This window comes from Myotis myotis, unplaced genomic scaffold (genome assembly GCF_014108235.1).
Source record: "Myotis myotis isolate mMyoMyo1 unplaced genomic scaffold, mMyoMyo1.p scaffold_m19_p_16, whole genome shotgun sequence".
Classification (NCBI taxonomy): Eukaryota; Metazoa; Chordata; class Mammalia; order Chiroptera; family Vespertilionidae; genus Myotis; species Myotis myotis.
Genome location: NW_023416320.1, coordinates 40614938 through 40635018, shown reverse-complemented (window position 1 = coordinate 40635018; position 20081 = coordinate 40614938). Strand labels below are relative to the sequence as shown.

Genomic DNA, 20081 nt, shown 5'->3' with positions numbered 1-20081 from the left:
ACTCATGTGAAAATGTTATTATGATGAAATGAGAACTTGTGTATAACACTCTTCATTGATAGTATTAAATATCATTAGTATGTTATATCTTACCTTCTTTCTTCATTCCTGCTCTAAAACACTTTCTTAATCGACAATATCTGCATTGATTTCTTTTGTCCTTGTCAACAACACATTGCCGACTGAACCTATAATATTAAAAAAAAAGATGTATTAATTTTTCAGATAATTATTTATGGAAAGAAGCAAAGAAACAGACTTTAAATAAGTATGCCTAAATATGGCCCAATAGAAAGAATGTATAAGAACAATTAATTGAACACTCATATATAATTCAAAAACAAAACAAAACAAAAAAAGAACAATAAACTGACTTTTCCAGATTGTGAACATTTGTAGCTTTCCTCCTGCTATCATTTCTAACATAAAACCATGGTCAGCACATACATGGGAACACAAGCCTCACCTCCCATGTAGCCTTTAGAATAAAATAAAACTGAATGACAGTGCGCACGGTCATTTCTGTCATGAGTCATGAAAGCCAAACCTAGTTTAAGCATCTTTGACATATAAATCTCAATTGCCTGTTGCTAAAGGTTTTCGGTGTAATGGAGACTGTATCAGAACTTCCTTCCTTTGCACTTTCATGCTTTTCTCATTGTAAATATTTTTCAACTTATTTTAAATGTGCTTCACATCCAATTAAAGTTTACTCTAAATAGATGCCCAATTTCACGCCAAGAACAGCATTGAGTAGTTTCTGCACAATTAGATGTCACCTGACATCCACTAAAATGCCTCTAATCAGGAAAAAAAACCAAACAGACAATACCAGTGTTGATGAGGATGCATAAAAATTGGAACTTTCCCACATCACTGGTCATAATATAAAACGCTGCAGCTGCTTAGGAAGAAAGTTTGGCAGCTTTTTAAAAAGTTAAACGTAGAGCTATCATATGATCCAGCAATTCCACTCCTAGGTATCAACCCAAAAGAAAGAAGCCATATGTTCACACACAAACTTGTACACAAGTGTCCACAGCAGCATTATCTTAATAGCTAAAAGGTGAGGACAACCCTAAAGCCCATCAGTTGATGAATAGATACCTAAAATGTGGTTCCCACACACAATGGATATGATAAATAACAATGAACAGGAATGGAGTTCCCATACATGCTAGGACTTAGCTGAACCTTGACTATTTTAAATGAAAGAAGTCAGACACAAAAGGCCACATAGTATATAATTTCACTTATATCAAATGTCCAGAAGAGGCAAATGTGTGGACACAGAAAATAGACTAGTTTGTGCTTCATATCGGTGGAGAGGAAGTTGGTGGGAAAGGGTAGTGACTGCTAAAGGTAAGAGGTTTCTTTATAGGATGATGAAAATGTTCTAAATCGACTGTAGTGATGATTGCAACTCTGGACATACTAAAAAAAAAACTGAAATGTGCACTTAAAAAAAAGGAGTACCATTTCTGGAATTAGACCTGAAGCTTGATTCCCAGGTCCACCATTCTTAATAGGATTTGGCAATGTAATTGAACACCCACTCACACTCACCCCAGTTAATTTACAATTGTAAGATAGGGAGGGCTTGCTGTAAAAGATTGTTATGTGAATGTACTTTAAAGACTTTGGGACAAATATTAAACATATAGTAAGCAATAACATTTCTTTAAAATTCTGGCTTAATATTATCCATATGTATATCCCTGACTACTTGTGGTTGATTAGTAACGATGAGAATAAAATAATATATTTTGTGACCTATATAAAATATTTCTTCTAGAAAATATGAATGGCTACTAAATATGAAAAGAATATAAAGCCTATTATAGATGAACTGAGCTGGAAGAGAGACATACTTCCTGGATGAGGAAAAAAATCATTGTTCATTTGAGAATACATGGCTGAGGAGATTCAAGAGAGAGGGCCAGGTTACCAACAATTACAGCAGGAGAACACATTCAATTAACATTAAACTAATGCAAAATGGAATACATATGTATTAAGCACCTACTGTGTATAAGATCCTGGCGTAGGGATTAAACAGAGAAATGTTATCTATCTCTTCCACTCAATGAAACTATAATCTAGTAGGGTACACATACAAGTTTACAGACAACCATAATAAATAACCTAATGTGAGAAGTGTTGAGACAGTAATTTAAAGAGCTTGAAAGGGCAAAGCCAACTTCAGTGTGAAGAGTTAGAGTGAAAATGAAATTAGTAAATCTAAGAGAACGGATAAATTTAAAACCAGCAAAATGTGAGTTTTAAGAAAACCTTTATGATCCTAAATTTGTATCAATATAACAATTTTCCAAATGGAGAATTGTAGCATTTGCTTAAGAGCAAAATATGTAAAGAAGGCCAAGGTGGTAGCAATACTCATGAAGGGAAAGTGTGAGTCAACTCTACATGTTGGTGGAATCTTTTCTGAATTTCTGAAAGTTGCTATGGTGACACTCCTTTCCTACTTTTCTCAGATAGGAAGCATGGAAATCTTGAAAGCCCTTTATGCTGCTGATAGACTCTGATTCTTAAAAGTTTTTGATGGATTTTGTTGTTTGGATTGTTATTGTTCCTATCTATGGATTTCACCTTTAACAGAACACCTAACTCAAAAAAGTACTGTTTACCTGTTATTTTGTATTTATTTTTGTTGATGACTTTGGAACTCTACATTGGTCTACATTTTATCTTTGGAGTTTTGCTGTTTATAAAAGCAAGATCTATCTAAATATTATTTTTTGTTTACCAAAAAGGTGTTAAAGTGAATGATTTACATTTTTTTTACATACTAAGGTTTCCTGGAAAAATTACTAGAAAATACCAGTTAAATATTTGGAGAGTTATGTATTAACTTTTCCACGCCCTTGGAAATCAAATGGCATCACACTGGAAAAGAATTAACTTCTTCCCAGGCACAATCTGCACTCAAGAACTGTCATTCTGAACACTCACTGTGACATATCTAACCCTCAATTGTGCTATGACATTGACTAGATATTCAAACAGAAAAGCCAGCCTACTAGAAATGATAAAATGTTAAATTTAATGGCAAAACTGTGGCACAAGAAATAGATTTAAAATTTTAGAACTGAAAATATAAATTCATCCATTAGCTTAAAAAAGCTAAAAAAAATGCTACCAAAGTCATCCGTACTTTTATAATTTTGTTTGAAAAAACTCAAGATACAATGATGCTTAAAAGAATACCAATACTTCAAAAAGGATGCAAACTGTGAAGCCACTGAAATGCAGATTTAAGTATGCCTATTGGCATATGAACATGTGGTAAAACAATAAAGAAATAACAGGAAAAGACAGGACACTTCCGACAACAGTCACCTCTGGGAGAGAGGGGAGAAAGAGAAAGCCTTCAGGGGAGGTGTCCACCAGGCTCCAACTATGTTGGTCTAAGTTGAGTGATAAGTATGTGGAATTTTTTATACACGTTGTAATAACTCTGGACATTTCATAAAAGAGAACCACCTTGGTGAACGCGCGTCCTGCTCACACACCCAAACATCCTCATTGTTAAAGCAGCTTACAGACTGTGCTCCAAGGGCTACAGAAATAGAAAAGCTCTGAATTGTGTTCCCTTCTTGCATGCCTTTTGAAACACCTGTGCAGATGCCTTTGCTAAAAGGAGCGTTTCAGGTACCTGCACGAATACACGTGGCTCTTGCGAATGCTGCGTCTGAAGAAGCCCTTGCACCCATCACAGCTGGACGCTCCGTAGTGCTTCCCTGTGGCTCTGTCCCCGCATATGGCACACAGACAGTTGACCCCATTGTCTGCGGTATTCATACTTGTCGTCTCTGGGGCAGAACTATCTGTTCAAAAAAAGGGGGTGGAGTAGAGTTTGAGTCAGTATTGAGTCTTTCTAGTTAAATCACCCAACTAAATATTCAGAGGCTTGAAACAGTCCACTCTAGGCTTCTTGGAGGCCCCACAAACTGCTTCCTTTGAACCAATGGCTGTTTCTGCCAGTCTTCATCCATTCTCCCCTCTGACTATTAAATATTGGGACACTACAGGGCTCAGTCCCCCAACCACACTCTTTTTCAAGGGCAGCTTATCTAGTCCCACAACATTACATATTATCTGCATGATTAACAGACCCAAATTTTATCTCCAGCCCCAATGTCTCCCACAGGCATCAGGCTGAAATGCCCAAATACCTATTTAACAACTTTACTTTGACATTTAAGAGGAATTTTAAATTAATGTATAAAAACAGAACACCTTGATTTTCCTTCTAGAACATGTTCTTCCTTCAGTCTTCCATGTAGGTCTATAGTACAATCCAGAACCTAAGGCCAATAACCTACGAGTCTTCAATGGATTCTCTCCTTATCACTCATACCCAATCCAATAGTAAAGTCTGTATTTAAAATACTTAGAGAATCCATAACTTTTCTCCTTTTCACAATGGCCACCCTTATCCAATTGACTGTAATCATTCCCCTGGGTCATTGCAATAGCCTTCTGTCCAAGTTCTCTCCTTTCATCCTTGCTCTCTACTGTTCATTACTCCAAAGCCCCACAGCGCACCTGGTATAAGAAAGCCACATCTTACCAGCCTTCTGCATCCAAATCTTAGATACAGGTAAGTAACATCGTGACTTCTGAAGCTCCATGGATAGAGACCCTCCCACCTCTCCCATTCCACCATCTAGTACTATCTATTTTTCACCCTGTTCACTGTGAACAGCAAGGTGGCCTTTTTTCTCCCCGAAGTCTTTTTCTATCTCAGAGCCTTTACACTTGCTATTCCTTCTGCCTGGAAGGAAGTTCTTCCTCACAAATATCTTCCAACCGGTTTTCCAGTTTCTGTTCTACTCGCTCATTTTCTGTGAAATATTCTCTGAACCTCCCAGAGTCACTTCCCATCTTCCCTTCAAGTAGAACCTAGAACTCTGATTATTTAAAAATAATAAAAATAACAATTGATTTATTGTCTTAAATTATATTCTGTAATGGTCTGCCCATTTATTATCCATCTCTGTCTGTAGAATACAAACTTTGTGATGGCAGAGCATTTATCTGTCTCATTCACTGTCTCTAGCTCTAAGAACTGTGCCTGGCATAAAGTGGGATCTACTATATAGTTATGAAGAAATAGGCTTTAAAAATCCACAGATGATTTTACTTAAGTACTTAAATGAGTTAATGTTGTTGACTACATCTTTAAAAATCTGTATGTACTCTTCCTGGTCTGTGTGGCTCAGTTAGTTGCACATTGTCCCAGTCAGGACACATGCATGCGTTGCTGGCTCAATCCTGTGAGGGTGTGTATAGGAGGCAGCCAATCAATGTTTCTCTCTTCCTCTCTCTCTCCCTTCCTCTCTCTCTAAATAACAACAAAAAATCTATTTTTTAAAAAAAAACACACTACATGGGGCTTAAAAAATCTGTATGTACTTAAAAGATACTGAATATATAAGGTAATATTTTTAATTTATATAATTGTATAATATTAACATAACAATTCATTATTATATCTCCAAAATAACAAAAGATAAAATGAATGGTTGTCATGTCCCAAGTACATTCTGTAACAACATATATTTTCCACTTACTAATATTTCTGAGTAGACAGATATAACCTATATATATAAAAGCCTAAGCAACTGCTATGACAGAACGACCAAATGACCAGTCGCTATGATGCGCACTGACCATCAGGGGGCAGACACTCAATGCAGGAGCTGCCTGCCCCCAGCCTGCAGGCCCCAATCACCAATGGGGCCTGCTGGCCAACATCCTGGTCCCTCCCCCCGCTGGGCCCCCAGGCTGGGATGGGGATCTGGGGGTGGGTGGTGTCGGACGCAGCCCCTTTCCCAGGGAGGCTGAGGGCCAGCTCCCTCCTTGGGGCCGGTGGCCAACCTCCCAGGTCCCTCCCACCAGCCGGCAGGTCCTGATCAGCAGATCAGGACCGGATCCTGGGCTGGGACGGGGAACCAGGGGTGGGTGGCGGGCCAACTCAGGTGGTGAGGGAAGAAGCTGGGAGGCGGGGAGGCAGGGAACTGTGCAGTGGCGGCGAGAGAAGGAGGAGGCGAGGAACCTGATTGATCCTGATTGCAGGCCAGGCCTAGGGACCCCACCCGTGCATGAATTTCGTGCACTGGGCTTCTAGTTATGTATAATTTCATCAAGTTAAAAAAATAATAAGAACATGCTTAAGGTTAACCATGTGACTTATAGTTCTCAAATGTAAGAATTTTTCTTTTTGTAACATAAACAAAATAGATACTAGAAATAGGCAGCTAGAAGTATTTTAGAATTGACAGCATTCTATGATTATATGAAAATACAAAAAAATTCAACACTCATCATTGTCTTAGAGACACACATCCAAGGCCTCCACAAGCCCGGGCTGTGTGAGGGCTGCCAGGCGGTCAATAGGCGAGTGATAACCCCAAGTGAACTGTAACTTAGTGACTCGAGAGCAGCTGTGGGCGGAGCCTAAAGCTGTGAGCTCCTTCCGCAGCTTTAAGTTTAATGTCATATTCATATGTTATTAACAACATTACTAGAAAAAAGTCCAAAAACATTTTGAAAAGTCAATTATTTTAGTAAATACTTATGGTATGCCTATCTCTACTATTAGCAATCGATAGTCTTTTTTTAAAAATCATGATTCTACTGAAATAAATAATACTCTGTTAAATATCTCTCATCAAATCTAAACATAAGGAACCTAAACAGTGACTTTCTAAGATTTGCACTATTGGTTCATTTTAACTCTCTTTGTGCTAAAATTTCAGAATTATTCTTCTGACAATTTGTAATACTTGTTCCACCAATAATACAACATGGAAGAACATTAAGATAATCTGAGCATGTTACATTCTCAATTCTGAATTAAACACACAGACACACACAGACACACACACATTTTCCACACTACACACAATTACTAGGTTTTAAGAGTTATATCAATTATAACTGATCTTAGACAATATTTTTACTTAAAAAATAAATTTAAAGTCAATGGTAAGCTGTATTATAAAAAGACCTGAACCCTAAACAACTCATGTCTTATTTAAAGTTAAAATGTTACAGTAGATGCATACCAAGAGCTTTTGAAGCTAAACATTAGCTTGTCAAGTGGGGTTATAATATAAACCTTTATTTCCTTTCATATTTGTGTGAAATGAAAAAACTTGGTAGTGATTTTCAATGCAGTTTCTCACTGGCAGCAATGAGAACTGGAATAATGAAGTAGGGGGCAACTAGGAAAACTGTCCAGTGTTCTATGGAAACTCTGTCCTATTTGTCATCTAAATGCTGCCTAGAAAATATACTTTACAGCCAATGTTACTTATTACTGTGATTTACAGTAAACAAAATAACTCTTTTTACCTAACTGGGCCATGACAGAATTCTGAGGTTACTTTATTAAGCATAGCTGGCTTTTTCTATCACAAACATGAAATGGGCAGAGCATTATTAATTTAAAATTTGTGATGAAGTCCAGAAGCTCAGATGTATGGCTTTAAAATGTGAGTCCCAATCTATCTCGCAGTAAAGCCTGGGACTACCACCCTGGGAAGCTCAGACTTCTCCCACTATACTTACTTAAAAATATATATTTATAAGCAGATGAGAACTCACCATTTGAATTATACAGAATCTGCATGGTTTCAAACTCCAAGGTTGTATACGTTGGGTCCAAAACTTCACTGTAATTTGCCATATCCATGTCCAGGATCGGTTCCGATACCCTCATCATTGACTTAGAGACACACATCCAAGGCCTCCACGAGCCCGGGCTGTGTGAGGGCTGCCAGGGCTTCAATCTGCGAGTGATATCCCCAAGTTAACTGTAACTGAGTGACTCAAGAGCGGCTGTGGGCGGAGCTGTAAAGCTGTAAGCTCCTTCAGCAGGCCAGCTCGGCTCCTGGCTTCTTACTTTATGGCATACGAAAGCAATTTCCTGTGATAATCTTGGAATGTTGCATGAAATCACCTTACCTGAAGTGCTTAGTGGACTAACTTGATTTCCTAGATTGATTTCCAGTAGATAATAAATGATGTCATGAAGAGATTCAACATAGAAAAGAGAATCGAGTGTCAGGTTTTAAATTGTAATTGAACCAAGATTTATCTTATTGAAGGGGCTGAAATCACATACTACATGTTCCCAAAGATGGGACTTTACCGCTGTAAATGTGATAAGTCACAATGCTAAGTTAACACTTAACATAAGCTCTTAACAATTTCAAGTGTTCTTACCCATACAGTAAAGCTAACTTTGTTTATGTTGTAATAAAACAAGCTTGTAATTTGAAATGACAGGGATTTAAGATATACTTCAGTAGGAACCGGGCATAACCTTAATAAGGCCTTTAACATATTCTCTCTAACTATCAATGTATGAGTCTGTGTCCCTTGGGTGTTTGCAAACCTCCCAAGGGCAGAAGCATTGAATAAATAATTGTAACATGAATAAGGTTCCATTTCTTTAGACTTCTGATGCCTATTATATTCTAGGTATTAACCTGAAATGAAGCCTTCCCTCACCAGTGTGGATCTACACAATCTCACCACCAGCCCTCTATATCTAACTTCCGTATAGCACCCAATATCTTTTATGTGTATATGTGACAAAGAGCATTTAGAAGATAGTATTCAATGATTATATTTTACTTCTGAGAATACACTTATTAATTTTATCTTCTAAGAAAAAGTTCCACCCACGGTTACACTATGAAGTCAGAATTTCATTTCTACATTTGTTAAAGATTACTATAAGGTACTATTTCTTACTCAATTTTTTAAAACCATAAAACTTGTAAATAAATTAGTAAAGAAATTATTGTACTCTTCACCTGGGCAGGCTAGGCTGGCCTCTTAAACTCAAAACTACATGAAGAATTGTGAAGACAATGGCAGAGTCACCTTAGCCGCAAGTCACTGAATCAAACAGTGATGCCGAAATAGCCCTCTGGCCTTCATATTCTGTAGTCTCTTAATAGTGAGAATAGTATTTGCAGGATACATTTTATGGGCTGATTTTCTTTAGTGAAGGCTAACTGTACTAGTAGTTATTCAGTTTTTGGACAAGTAGACAGCAAGAAAATCCTGTGGCTTTCATGTGCATGAAGTGGTTCTCATTTGTGGTGAACTTACACAAAAGTGCTTCCATTGTGAACCAAAGGATTGAATTGTGTGCACTCTCTTGTCTAGGTAGTAATTCACTAGTGCTGAGAGATGTCACCAATGGGAGTGTTGCAACAGAAGGAAAGGAAGAAAAATATAAGGCAGAGAGTCCAGCCTGTGTGGCTAGATGGTTGAATGTTAACCTGTGAACTGGGAGATGGGTCGGCAATCGGTCTTGGCAAGGTTTGTAGCTTGATCCCCGGTAGGGAAGGGCATGGGAAGGCAGTTGATCAATGATTCTCTCTCATCATTGATGTTCATATCTCTCCCTCTCCCTTCCTCTCAAAACTCAATAAAATATAATTAAAAATATATATAAGGCAGAGAACCATTCATTTTTTCCTTTTTATTGAACTTATTGGGGTTGATACTGGTTAACAAAATTATACGGGTTTCAGGTACACAATTCCACAACACATCACCTGTACACTGTATTGTGTATTCACCATCCCATCAAGTTACCTTTGAGAACAATATATAATAATAAAAGCTTAATATGCTAATTAGACCAGACAGCCAAATGACCTCCGGATATCATTCTGGATGTCCTTCTGGACAAAGCTGTGGCAGCGGGGGCTGAGGCAGAGGCAGTTAGGGCGATCAGGCAGGCAGGCAGAGTGATTAGGAGCAGTCAGGCAGGCAGGCAGAGGCAGTTAGGGGTGATCAGGCAGGCAGACAGAGTGGTTAGGGGCCATCAGGCAGGCAGGCAGAAGTGGTTAGGGGTGATCAGGCAGGCATGCAGAGTGGTTAGGGGTGATCAGGCAGGCAGAGGCAGTTAGGGGTGATCAGGCAGGCAGACAGAGTGGTTAGCGGCCATCAGGCAGGCAGGCAGAAGTGGTTAGGGGTGATCAGGCAGGCAGAGGCAGTTAGGGGTGATCAGGTAGGCATGCAGAGTGGTTAGGGGCAATCAGGCAGACAGGCAGAGGTGGTTAGGGGCGATGAGGCAGGCAGACAGAGTGGTTAGGGGCCATCAGGCAGGCAGGCAGAAGTGGTTAGGGGCGATCAGGCAGGCAGAGGCAGTTAGGGGTGATCAGGTAGGCATGCAGAGTGGTTAGGGGCAATCAGGCAGACAGGCAGAGGTGGTTAGGGGTGATGAGGCAGGCAGGCAGAGTGGTTAGGGGCAATGAGGCAGGCAGGCAGGGTGGTTAAGGGCCATCAGAAAGTCAGGAAGGCCAGCGGTTAGTATCCAGCAGTCCCGGATTATGAGAGGAATGTCCGACTGCCATGGGATCAGGCCTAAACAAGCAGTTGGACATCCCCCGAGGGGTCTTGGATTGCGAGAGGGTGCAGGCCGGGCTGAGTAACCCCCCCTCCTCCCATGCTTGAATTTCATGTACTGGGCCTCTAGTCTATAGAGGCTAATATGCAAAGTGTCCCCTCGGGAGTTCAACCAGAACAGGAGTTCGATCACTCATATGATGTGCGCTGACCACCATGGGGTGGCACGAAATATGGCAGGCAACCAGCAGCAGTGGGGCGCTGAGGGAGTGAGGGAAGGAAGAGACAGGGAGGGGGGACAGCGGGGGGGGGGGGGACCACACGGTGGTAGTGAGCAAGTGGTGAGGGAAGGAGGAGGCAGGGAGGCGGGGAACCTGATCAGTCCTGATCACCAGCCAGGCCAAGGGTCCCTACCCGTGCAGGATTTTCATGCACCAGGCCTCTAGTTCATTTATAAGATTGCAAAACACTAGAAAAATGTGGATGCACTAATCCCTCCTTATCTGTGGGTCATTTATTCTATGAACCACCCCCGCCCCCAGTGGATGCCTGAAACTGTAGATAGTGTTGAACCCTATATAATACTATGTTCTTTCCTATACATATATACCTATGATCAAGTTTAATTTATAAATTGGGCCCAGTCAGAGATGAACAATAACTAATAATAAAATAGAACAATTATAACAATATACTATAGTAGTTATGTGAATGGCAATGGGCCCATCATCAAATAAAATGAGGGTTACTCAAAGACAAGCAATCGGATACCATGGCAGTCAATCTGATCACCAGGACAGTTACTACATGACTAACTAGATGCTGGGCAAAGACAGAGCAGGAAGGCAGGATCAAAACAGCATGGTTTAAAACATGATTTTTTTTTTTACTTCTTGAATTTTCTTTTTTATATTTTCAGACTGAGAGTAACTAAAACCGTGAAAAGCAAAACCATGGGTAAGGGGGCGGGGGCTATGTAAAGCTCAGGAGAACAACGCTGTCACAATGTTATTGTTCCACCTCATCCCATGCCCATGGGCAGAATCACTATGGGCATGGCATTCCACTCACGGTTCATCTTGGCACAGTGGCCAAATGTAGCCACTAGCAATTAAAGCTGCCTTTTAAGATGAAATCTGCTTGCCATTCATGTTACTGTTATTATTTTCTTCATTTTATAGAGTAAAAACTGGAGAATTTCCAGAAAATACTGAAGATCCAAATAGCAGGCATATCTCCTCAAGTGGACAGTTTGTCTTTTTAATGATATTGAGATCTGGACACACACACAGAATCCAGTCAGCTTCCATCTAGTAAAGGAAAGATTCTCTTGGCCCCCAGCCTGCCTCCCCAACCGCCATCAAATAAATTACAAGGTACAGAAGTCCTCTTTCTCTTAAATTCTAGGATTTGTAATTTTACTTAACTGGTTAAGCCAATAATATAATTAAAATAGAGAATCACGGAAAAAACCAAGATGGTAGCATAGGTAAACACCGGAGATTGCTGCCTCGCACAACCACTTCAAAAATACAACTAAAAGACGGAATGGACATCATCCAGAACCACAGGAAGGCTGGCTGAGTGGAAATTCTACAACTGGAAGGAAAGAGAAAAGCATACCGAGACTCAGAGGAGGCGCAGTGCTGAAGTAAAATACAAAGGAGCGGAGGTGCATGCGGAGAGGGCTGGTAGCTGAGGACACGGTTGTCTTTTTCAATCGGGAGGGAGTCTCAAGCTCTGAGCTCCAGTTCCAGGTGAGTCTCTGGGGACCCAGACTCATATGGGAGGAATTGGACTGTCTGGCTTCGGTCGGAACTCGAGGGCAGCTTTCTCTCGGGGGTGCTTGCAGCGATTGCCGGGACACTGAGAAGCAAGGCCTCTGAGGGCAGGACTGAGAGCAGCCATAACTGCTCGCTCCGCCCTGTTGATCCCCTGGGACCTCGCCCCGCCCAAGCCATGCACGGAGGCTTTTGCATATGAAAGGCTTGGCCCTTTGCAATCTGATAATTACCTAACAAACTGCAGGTGGCCCAAGGCCCCAGGGCAACTTGCATTGCGGCCACAGCTGGCTTCTGCTGGATAGCCTCAGGCAGAGACTAGATTAGCACCTCCTTTGAGATCCAGGAGCCAGTGTGCCCAGTGGTCTGAGTGGGACCATCCAGATTGCAGCACCTTGGATCCATAAAGGACACACTCAAGGGGCAGACTCAATGAGCACCAAAGCCACACTGAAGCAAGTCTTGCCCCAGAAGGGTGTCTCCAGCACAGAAGTTCTCCCACTGCAGACACAGCTGATTCTCACAGCCAATTGGCCTGGAGGTCAATCCCTCCTACAACAATCAAGGCTTAACTACAACAAGACTATGCACAAAGCCCACAAAGGGGTGCACCAAGAGTGTCTACCTCAGGTAATTGGGGAGGCTGAGTTACTAGGCCCTATAGGACACCTAGCACAGAAAGCCACTCTATCAACACAGGGAAGCATATAAAATGGAGAGACAAAGAAACAGGACACAAATGACAGAAATGGAGGAAAGCAAACTACTGGATATAGAGTTCAAAAGCACACTTTTAAGGTTTTTCAAGAATTTTTCTGTCTCACAGCCAGTTGGCCTGGAGGTGAAATCCTCCCCTCAGTATTACCTACAACAATCAAGGCTTAACTACAACAAGACTGCGCACAAAGACCACAAGGGGGTGCACCAAGAAAGCATAAAAAAATGCGGAGACAAAGAAACAGGACACAACTGACAGAAATGGAGGATATAGAGTTCAAAAACACACTTTTAAAGTCTCTCAAGAACTGTCTGGAAGCCGCCGATAAACTTAGTAAGGCCCTCGAAAAGACTGGTGAGACCGCTGATAAATATAGTGAGATCCTCAAGAAATCTAATGAGACCCTCGATGTTGTGATAAAGAACCAACTAGAAATTAAGCATACACTGACTGAAATAAAGAATATTATACAGACTCCCAACAGCAGACCAGAGGAGCGCAAGAATCAAGTCAAAGATTTGAAATGCGAAGAAGCAAAAAACACCCAACCGGAAAAGCAAAATGAAAAAAGAATCCAAAAATACGAAGATAGTGTAAGGAGCCTCTGGGACAGCTTCAAGCGTACCAACATCTGAATTATCGGGGTTCCAGAAGATGAGAGAGAGCAAGATATTGAAAACCTATTTGAAGAAATAATGACAGAAAACTTCCCCTACCTGGTGAAAGAAATAGACTTACAAGTCCAGGAAGCGCAGGGAACCCCAAACAAAAGGAATCCAAAGAGGACCACACCAAGACACATCATAATTAAAATGCCAAGAGCAAAAGACAAAGAGAACCTTAAAAGCAGCAAGAGAAAGACAGTCAGTAACCTACAAGGGAATACCCATACGACTGTCAAATGATTTCTCAACAGAAACTTTGCAGGCCAGAAGGGAGTGGCAAGAAATATTCAAAGTGATGAATACCAAGAACCTACAACCAAGATTACTTTATCCAGCAAAGCTATCATTCAGAATTGAAGGTCAGATAAAGAGCTTCACAGATAAGAAAAAGCTAAAGGAGTTCATCACCACTAAACCAGTATTATATGAAATGCTGAAAGGTATCCTTTAAGAAGAGGAAGAAGAAGAAAAAGGTAAAAATACAAATTATGAACAACAAATACACATCTATCAACAAGTGAAGCTAAAAACCAAGTGAATATATAATCTGATGAACAGAATAAACTGGTGATTATAATAGAATCAGGGGCATAGAAAGGGAGTGGACTGACTATTCTTGGGGGGAAAGGGGTGTGGGGGATGCGGGAAGAGACTGAACAAAAATCATGCACCTATGGATGAGGACAGTGGGAGGGGGGTGAGGTTGGGGGGTGGGGGTGGGAACCAGGTTGAGGGGAGCTATGGGGGGGAAAAAGAGGAACAACTATAATAATCTGAACAATAAAGATTTAATTAAAAAAATAAATAAAATAGAGAATCACAAAAATACACTTCATAGTGTATTTGGCTTCAATATGTATAACTGCTACCTTTTGTTTGAATAAGAACCCACTATTAGGAATTCTTTATTGTTTAATAAATCCCATACGCTACCTTGATATCTAGTCTGTTTTCTTTAGTGGCTAACAAAGTCAAAGCTATCTGTAAAGCAATCTGAATCTTGAAACCTACTAGAATTTTATGCTTTTTTTCAAAATATTTTATGTATTCTAATCAACTTGTTTTTATCTACTTCAAAAGTATTTCTCTTGGTTTTCTTAGGAGAAAAATATCTTTTTTACACTCATATTTCTTTGGATTACACAATATTTAACTAAATTACAAAATAACAGGAAAAAATGCATTAACATGCTAGGTGACAAATACTAGTGACCCTAGATCACTATGTGAAGTTGCTGAGATGTCAGGGGACATTGCAGCCATAGTCAAGATGGAAACAACACAGAAGTTCATCAGTGGATGAATGGATAAGAAAATGGGCTCTACAATGTAAAATGTTCAGCCTTAAAAAGGAGTGCACTACCATATTACCACAACATGAATGAATCCTAAAAACAATGCTAAGTGAAACAGGCCAGTCACAGAAAGACCAAAACTGTGCGTAAGTCCACTAATCTGAGAAATCTAAAGTAGTCAAACTCATAGATTCAAAAAGAAGAACAGTCGTTGCCAGGAGCCAGGGGGAGGGAGAAATGGGGAGATATCAACCAAAGGGTTTAAAATTTCAGTTAAGCAAGAAGAAGAAACCAGGAGATCTGCTGTACAATGTTGCAACAGTCAACAATAATGTGTTGTACACCTGAAAACGTGTTGGAAGAGCAGAGCTGTTAAATGTTCTTACCCATAGAAAATCAAATAAAAAGATTGATGGAGAAGTAAACTACATCATGGGAAAGTGTTCAACCTTTGTAATCAGAGAAATGTAAAATAAAACAGTTAATGCTCTTAACAAAAGAAAAGGTACCTGCTACTTAAGGAAGGTAGCCTACCTTGGTGTGCTCCGCAAAGGAAGTTGAGACCCCCAGTTAAACCAGAGTTGGCTTTGTGGAGACTGTCAGAGTTTCTCTAGTATTAATTTTTAACATGAGATAACTTGTCTTTATACATTAATTTATATCTCTTCTTGTGCCCAACCTCTACTTCTAAAATTAATGAGGCTAAATTTAGAATATTTTTATTAGCTTAAACAAGAGTAGGGAGAAGAATGAAAGAAAAAAAAAAGGAAGATGGAGAAAAAGAAAATGTCACAGAGAAACAATTTTAGCCATAGTGACTTTTGAATTATGCATCATAATCAAAGCAAATATCACCCCCAAAAAAGATACTCTCTTTAGTATTTTTTGGTGTTTTCCATTCAATGGTGATTGCAGAATTTTCATAATTTAGTAACTCTGATTTTTGGAAGCATGTCTGTGATGCAACTAAACAAAATAAAATTATACAATTTAACTGCATAAACCATAGGTACATGAAACAGTTAAGGTATGTGTTTACATATTTTCATGTTAAATTTCAGTTTTTTTTCAGGCAAACAACAGATTGATCTCACTCAGGGAGCTTTCCATTATTGCTTCAAGTACTTTTTATAAGTAAATTCATTAAGACTACATTAGGTTAAAAGCTTAACTAGTTATTAGGAAAACTATATTAATTTTATGCATAGGTGATATAGAACCAATTACCCTTAAATAAATGGGACTTACATTATTAAACCTTACATTTAACATAAAGTATGAGTGCTTTTAATTTTATTTCTAAAGGTTTAATTGGGGAAAAACATCATATATTCATGCTAATTCTTTTAAAAATATTTTATATATTTTTATTGATGTTAGAGACAGAGAGGAAGAGACAGGGAAAGAGAGGAACATTGATGAGAGAGAAACATCGATTGGCTGCCTCCTGCTAGCCCGCACCTGGGTATCAAGTCCACAACACAGCCACGTACCCTGACGGGGAATCCAACCAGCAATCTCTCAGTGCACTGGTGATGCCCAACCAACTGAGCCACACTGGCCAGGGCTCATGCTAATTCTTAAGACAGTAATTTATAAAAAGTAACATATACACTGAGTGGCCAGATGATTATGACCACCTGACGTTTGTAGGCAAAGTAGCTACAATTTCACGCTGAAGTTGCTAGAGGGCCAGACCATTATAAATAGGGAAACAGGTTGTTTACGACGACAGTAGAAGTGAATTTTTTTTTCCTGAAGATATTTGTAAACAACGCGATTTAACAGCTTTGAACATGTGATATATATGTGTATATGTGTGTGTGTGTATATATATATAATGGAGGCCCAGTGCACAAAAATTTGTGCACTGGCGGGGAAGGGGGAGTGGGGGGTGTCTCTCAGCCCCACTTGTGACCTCTCACAGCCTGGGACCCCTCGGGAGATCAACCACCTGCTGGCTTAGGCCTGCTCCCCGGGTGGCAGATGGCAGGCCCGATTCCTCAGTGCATGCCCTGCCTCCGTGTGTCACACACACGGCAGGGCCAATCCGGGGGTTGGGGCACCGCCCTGGGTCACGCACATGGCAGGGCCGATCTGGGGGTTGGGGCGCTGAACTGGGTCGGGTTGCACACGGGACGCCTGGGCGGGCCGGCGGATCGCTGCTGCCCCTCCCGGCCGCCCCAGGTCGGGTCACACAAGGGACTCCCGAGCGGGCCGGTGGATCACTGCTGTCCTGCCCAGCCGCCCCAGGTTGGGTCGCACACGGGACACCGGACAGCGGCCGGGCGGGCCAGCGGATTGCTACTGCCCCACCTGGCCTCCCCGGATTGGGTTGCACACGGGATGCTCGGGCAGGCTGGCCGATCGCTGCTGCAATGCCCAGCCGCCCCAGGTTGGGTTACACATGGACGCCCGCCGCCCCAGGTCACAGATAGCAGGCACAGATGGCAGCAAGGCAGGCGGGATGGCACTGTCCCGCCCTGCCTGCAGTATGCAAATTAGCTGCCATCTTTGTTGGTGGTTAATTTGCATATCACGCTGATTAGCCAATGGGAGGCATAGCAAAGGTACGGTCAATTACCATGTTTGTCTATTATTAGATAGGACACACACACACACACACACACACACACACACACACAGTGGCCAGATTATTATGACCATTCCATCAGTACTTCATTGGGCCACCTTTTGCCTTCAATACTGCAACGATTCTTCTTGGCATTGACTCCACGAGATGTTGAAAGGTGATGCGAGGCATCTGACACCATGCCTGATGAATAGCACTGTCTAGTTCTGTGAGATTTGATGGTTGTGGTACCAGCTGCCTGATGGCTCTTTAACTTCATCACACAAATGCTCAATTGGATTGAGATCTGGTGATTGTGGGGGCCACCTAAGCAAGGTAAAGTCTTCCTCATGTTCATGAAAACACTTCTGCACAATACGAGCACTGTGGCATGGCGCATTGTCTTGTTGGAAGAAGCCATCTCCACTGGGATACACCATCAACAGGACAGGATGAAGCTGATCAGCAACGATACTTAGGTATGTTGTGCTATTCAGACATTGTTCCACATGAATTAAAGGGCCCAAATCATGCCAGGAAAACATGCCCCAAACCATAACACTGCCCCCACCAGCTTGAAGGGTTGTACTCATACATGTGGGGTGCATGCTTTCATGCTGTTTCTGCCAAATTCTCACTCTGTCATTTGCAACTGGAAATGTGATTCATTGGACCACATGACTTTTTTGCAATGCTCGACGAAGTACTGATGGGTGGTCATAATAATCTGGCCCCTCATGTTCAAATATATCCCACATTCAAAGGCTGTTAAATCACGTTGTTTACCCATATCTTCAGAAAAAAATCACTTCTACTGTTGTGGTAAACAACCTGCTTCCCTATTTATAATGGTATGGCCCTCTAGCAACTTCAGCTCAAAATTATAGCTAATTTGCCTACAAACGTCAGGTGGTTAATAATCTGGCCACTCAGTGTATATTCTAAAGTGAAATATATAAATTTAATCTGTGCCCTCAAATATAACATCTATAAAAGGCTAATATGCAAAAGTGTCCCCGCGGGAGTTCGACCAGGAGAATGGGAGTTCAATCTATGACGCGCGCTGACCACCAAGGGGTGGCGCAGAACATGGTGGGCAACCAGCGGCAGCGGCAGGGCACTGAGGGAGAGAGGGAAGAAGGAGGCGGAAAGGCGGAGAGGCGGGGGAACCTGATTGGCCCTGATCACCGACCAGGCCTAGGGACCCTACCCATGCACGAATTTCGTGCACCAGGCCTCTAGTATATGACAAACTAAGATCTATTAAAAATCTCTCTTAACAGAGATCACTAAATAGAGGCCACTGTGCAGGAAGCTGAGCAGAACATTACAGTTCTTTGGCATGATCTCATAGTTTGTGAGCTAAGATGGACCTCCTTAGTCCTAATCGGGTCACATACCTCAGAAAGAAAGACAATATTACTTACAGATAAAAGGTTGATTTTAAGTAACACAACTAATGTTCTTGAGAAATGTCTCTCTCAGACAATGGTTCTCTAAACTGGCATGTGAAATATGGCATTTAAGTTTATTCAGAGCAACATAACGAAAGATGAAAACAACAGAGTGTTTTAAAAAACAACTCAATTTACTATTGACTATTCAATATAATAGCAGAAACATTTCTATCTTATCTGCAAGACTATTAAAGCAGTTAAATTGTTCTAAACTTTATATTTGACTTAATCATTCCTTCATAGCGTGCTTGAAAATAGAAAACAGGCTAATAAAAATCAAGGTTATTTTCAAGAAAATAATTTGAAATGTTAATATCAATATTAAAACATTCTATTTTTCAGTTATACTTAAATTTTTTCTGTAAACTTATTTCTTTGAGATTACTTTTCATTAGCAAACATAAATACTAATTTCAAAAGCGCATTTGTAGTTTCTCTTATTTCCATATTTCACCTTTTCAAGTGCAAAGGTTACACACATGTGATCACTAAAGTTCAAATGAAAAAGAATGACAATCCAAATCAACCCAGCATTTGTTTCAGTGTTAGCAGGGAACCATTAAGTGGAGAACTCCAACAAATCAAATGGTTTATTAATTCTAAGCAAAGCCTCCTTTCATTTCTAAGATTAAAAAAAACACCTCAATTTAAAAAAAAATCATTATTTTCCTTATTGCCACTGTCTTAAGCTAACCAGTATTCTTCTGAAAAAGAAATCTCTACTCCTCTCCATTCTACATTAGATGAGGGAAAATAAGCATATAAAAAAATTAAAACAAACACAAATAGGCATCTCAAGCTTCAAAGCAAGTTGGTATTACTGACATGGAAAGAAAGATGTTTGAAATTGGCTGTAATAATCAGACTCTATTTTCAAAGAACTTCACAGATCCTTTCTGAAGGCCCAGATGACATATCATTTTTAGATAAACAAAAATAAATTTTGCTTGTCTTTTTCCCCGTTCTTCTAGCTGATGACCATGCAGTAACCAGCAGAACCACTGAGCTCACCAGGTCATTTAAACCAGTCATTCCCAACGTTTAAAAAGTCTCTTATTAGTTTTGAAACATACTCCTATCCTATCATTGCTGACCATTCTTAAGTTAAACTGAACATTCATAGACTTATCTGCATATGTTTAAAATCCCCCTTAAATAATTATAATTATTCCATAGTTAATCACTCATTCAT

General features: G+C 40.5%; 1 protein-coding gene across 2 annotated transcripts in view; it reads right to left on the bottom strand.

Moving 5' to 3' along the window:
• The window catches only part of HNF4G (hepatocyte nuclear factor 4 gamma), a 90964-nt gene that overhangs the window by 18247 nt on the left and 52636 nt on the right, over nt 1-20081 (bottom strand). The window contains exons 1-3 of one of the 2 annotated variants that reach the window (XM_036338700.1): nt 7636-8012; nt 3677-3848; nt 94-188 (exon numbers count right to left, since the gene is read on the bottom strand). In XM_036338700.1, coding sequence (XP_036194593.1) covers nt 94-188; nt 3677-3848; nt 7636-7771 — 403 coding nt within the window. In that variant the 5' untranslated portion in view covers nt 7772-8012. Of the gene's footprint in view, nt 1-93; nt 189-3676; nt 3849-7635; nt 8013-20081 lie in introns of those variants that run through there. The other variant, XM_036338701.1, reaches the window with a different exon arrangement.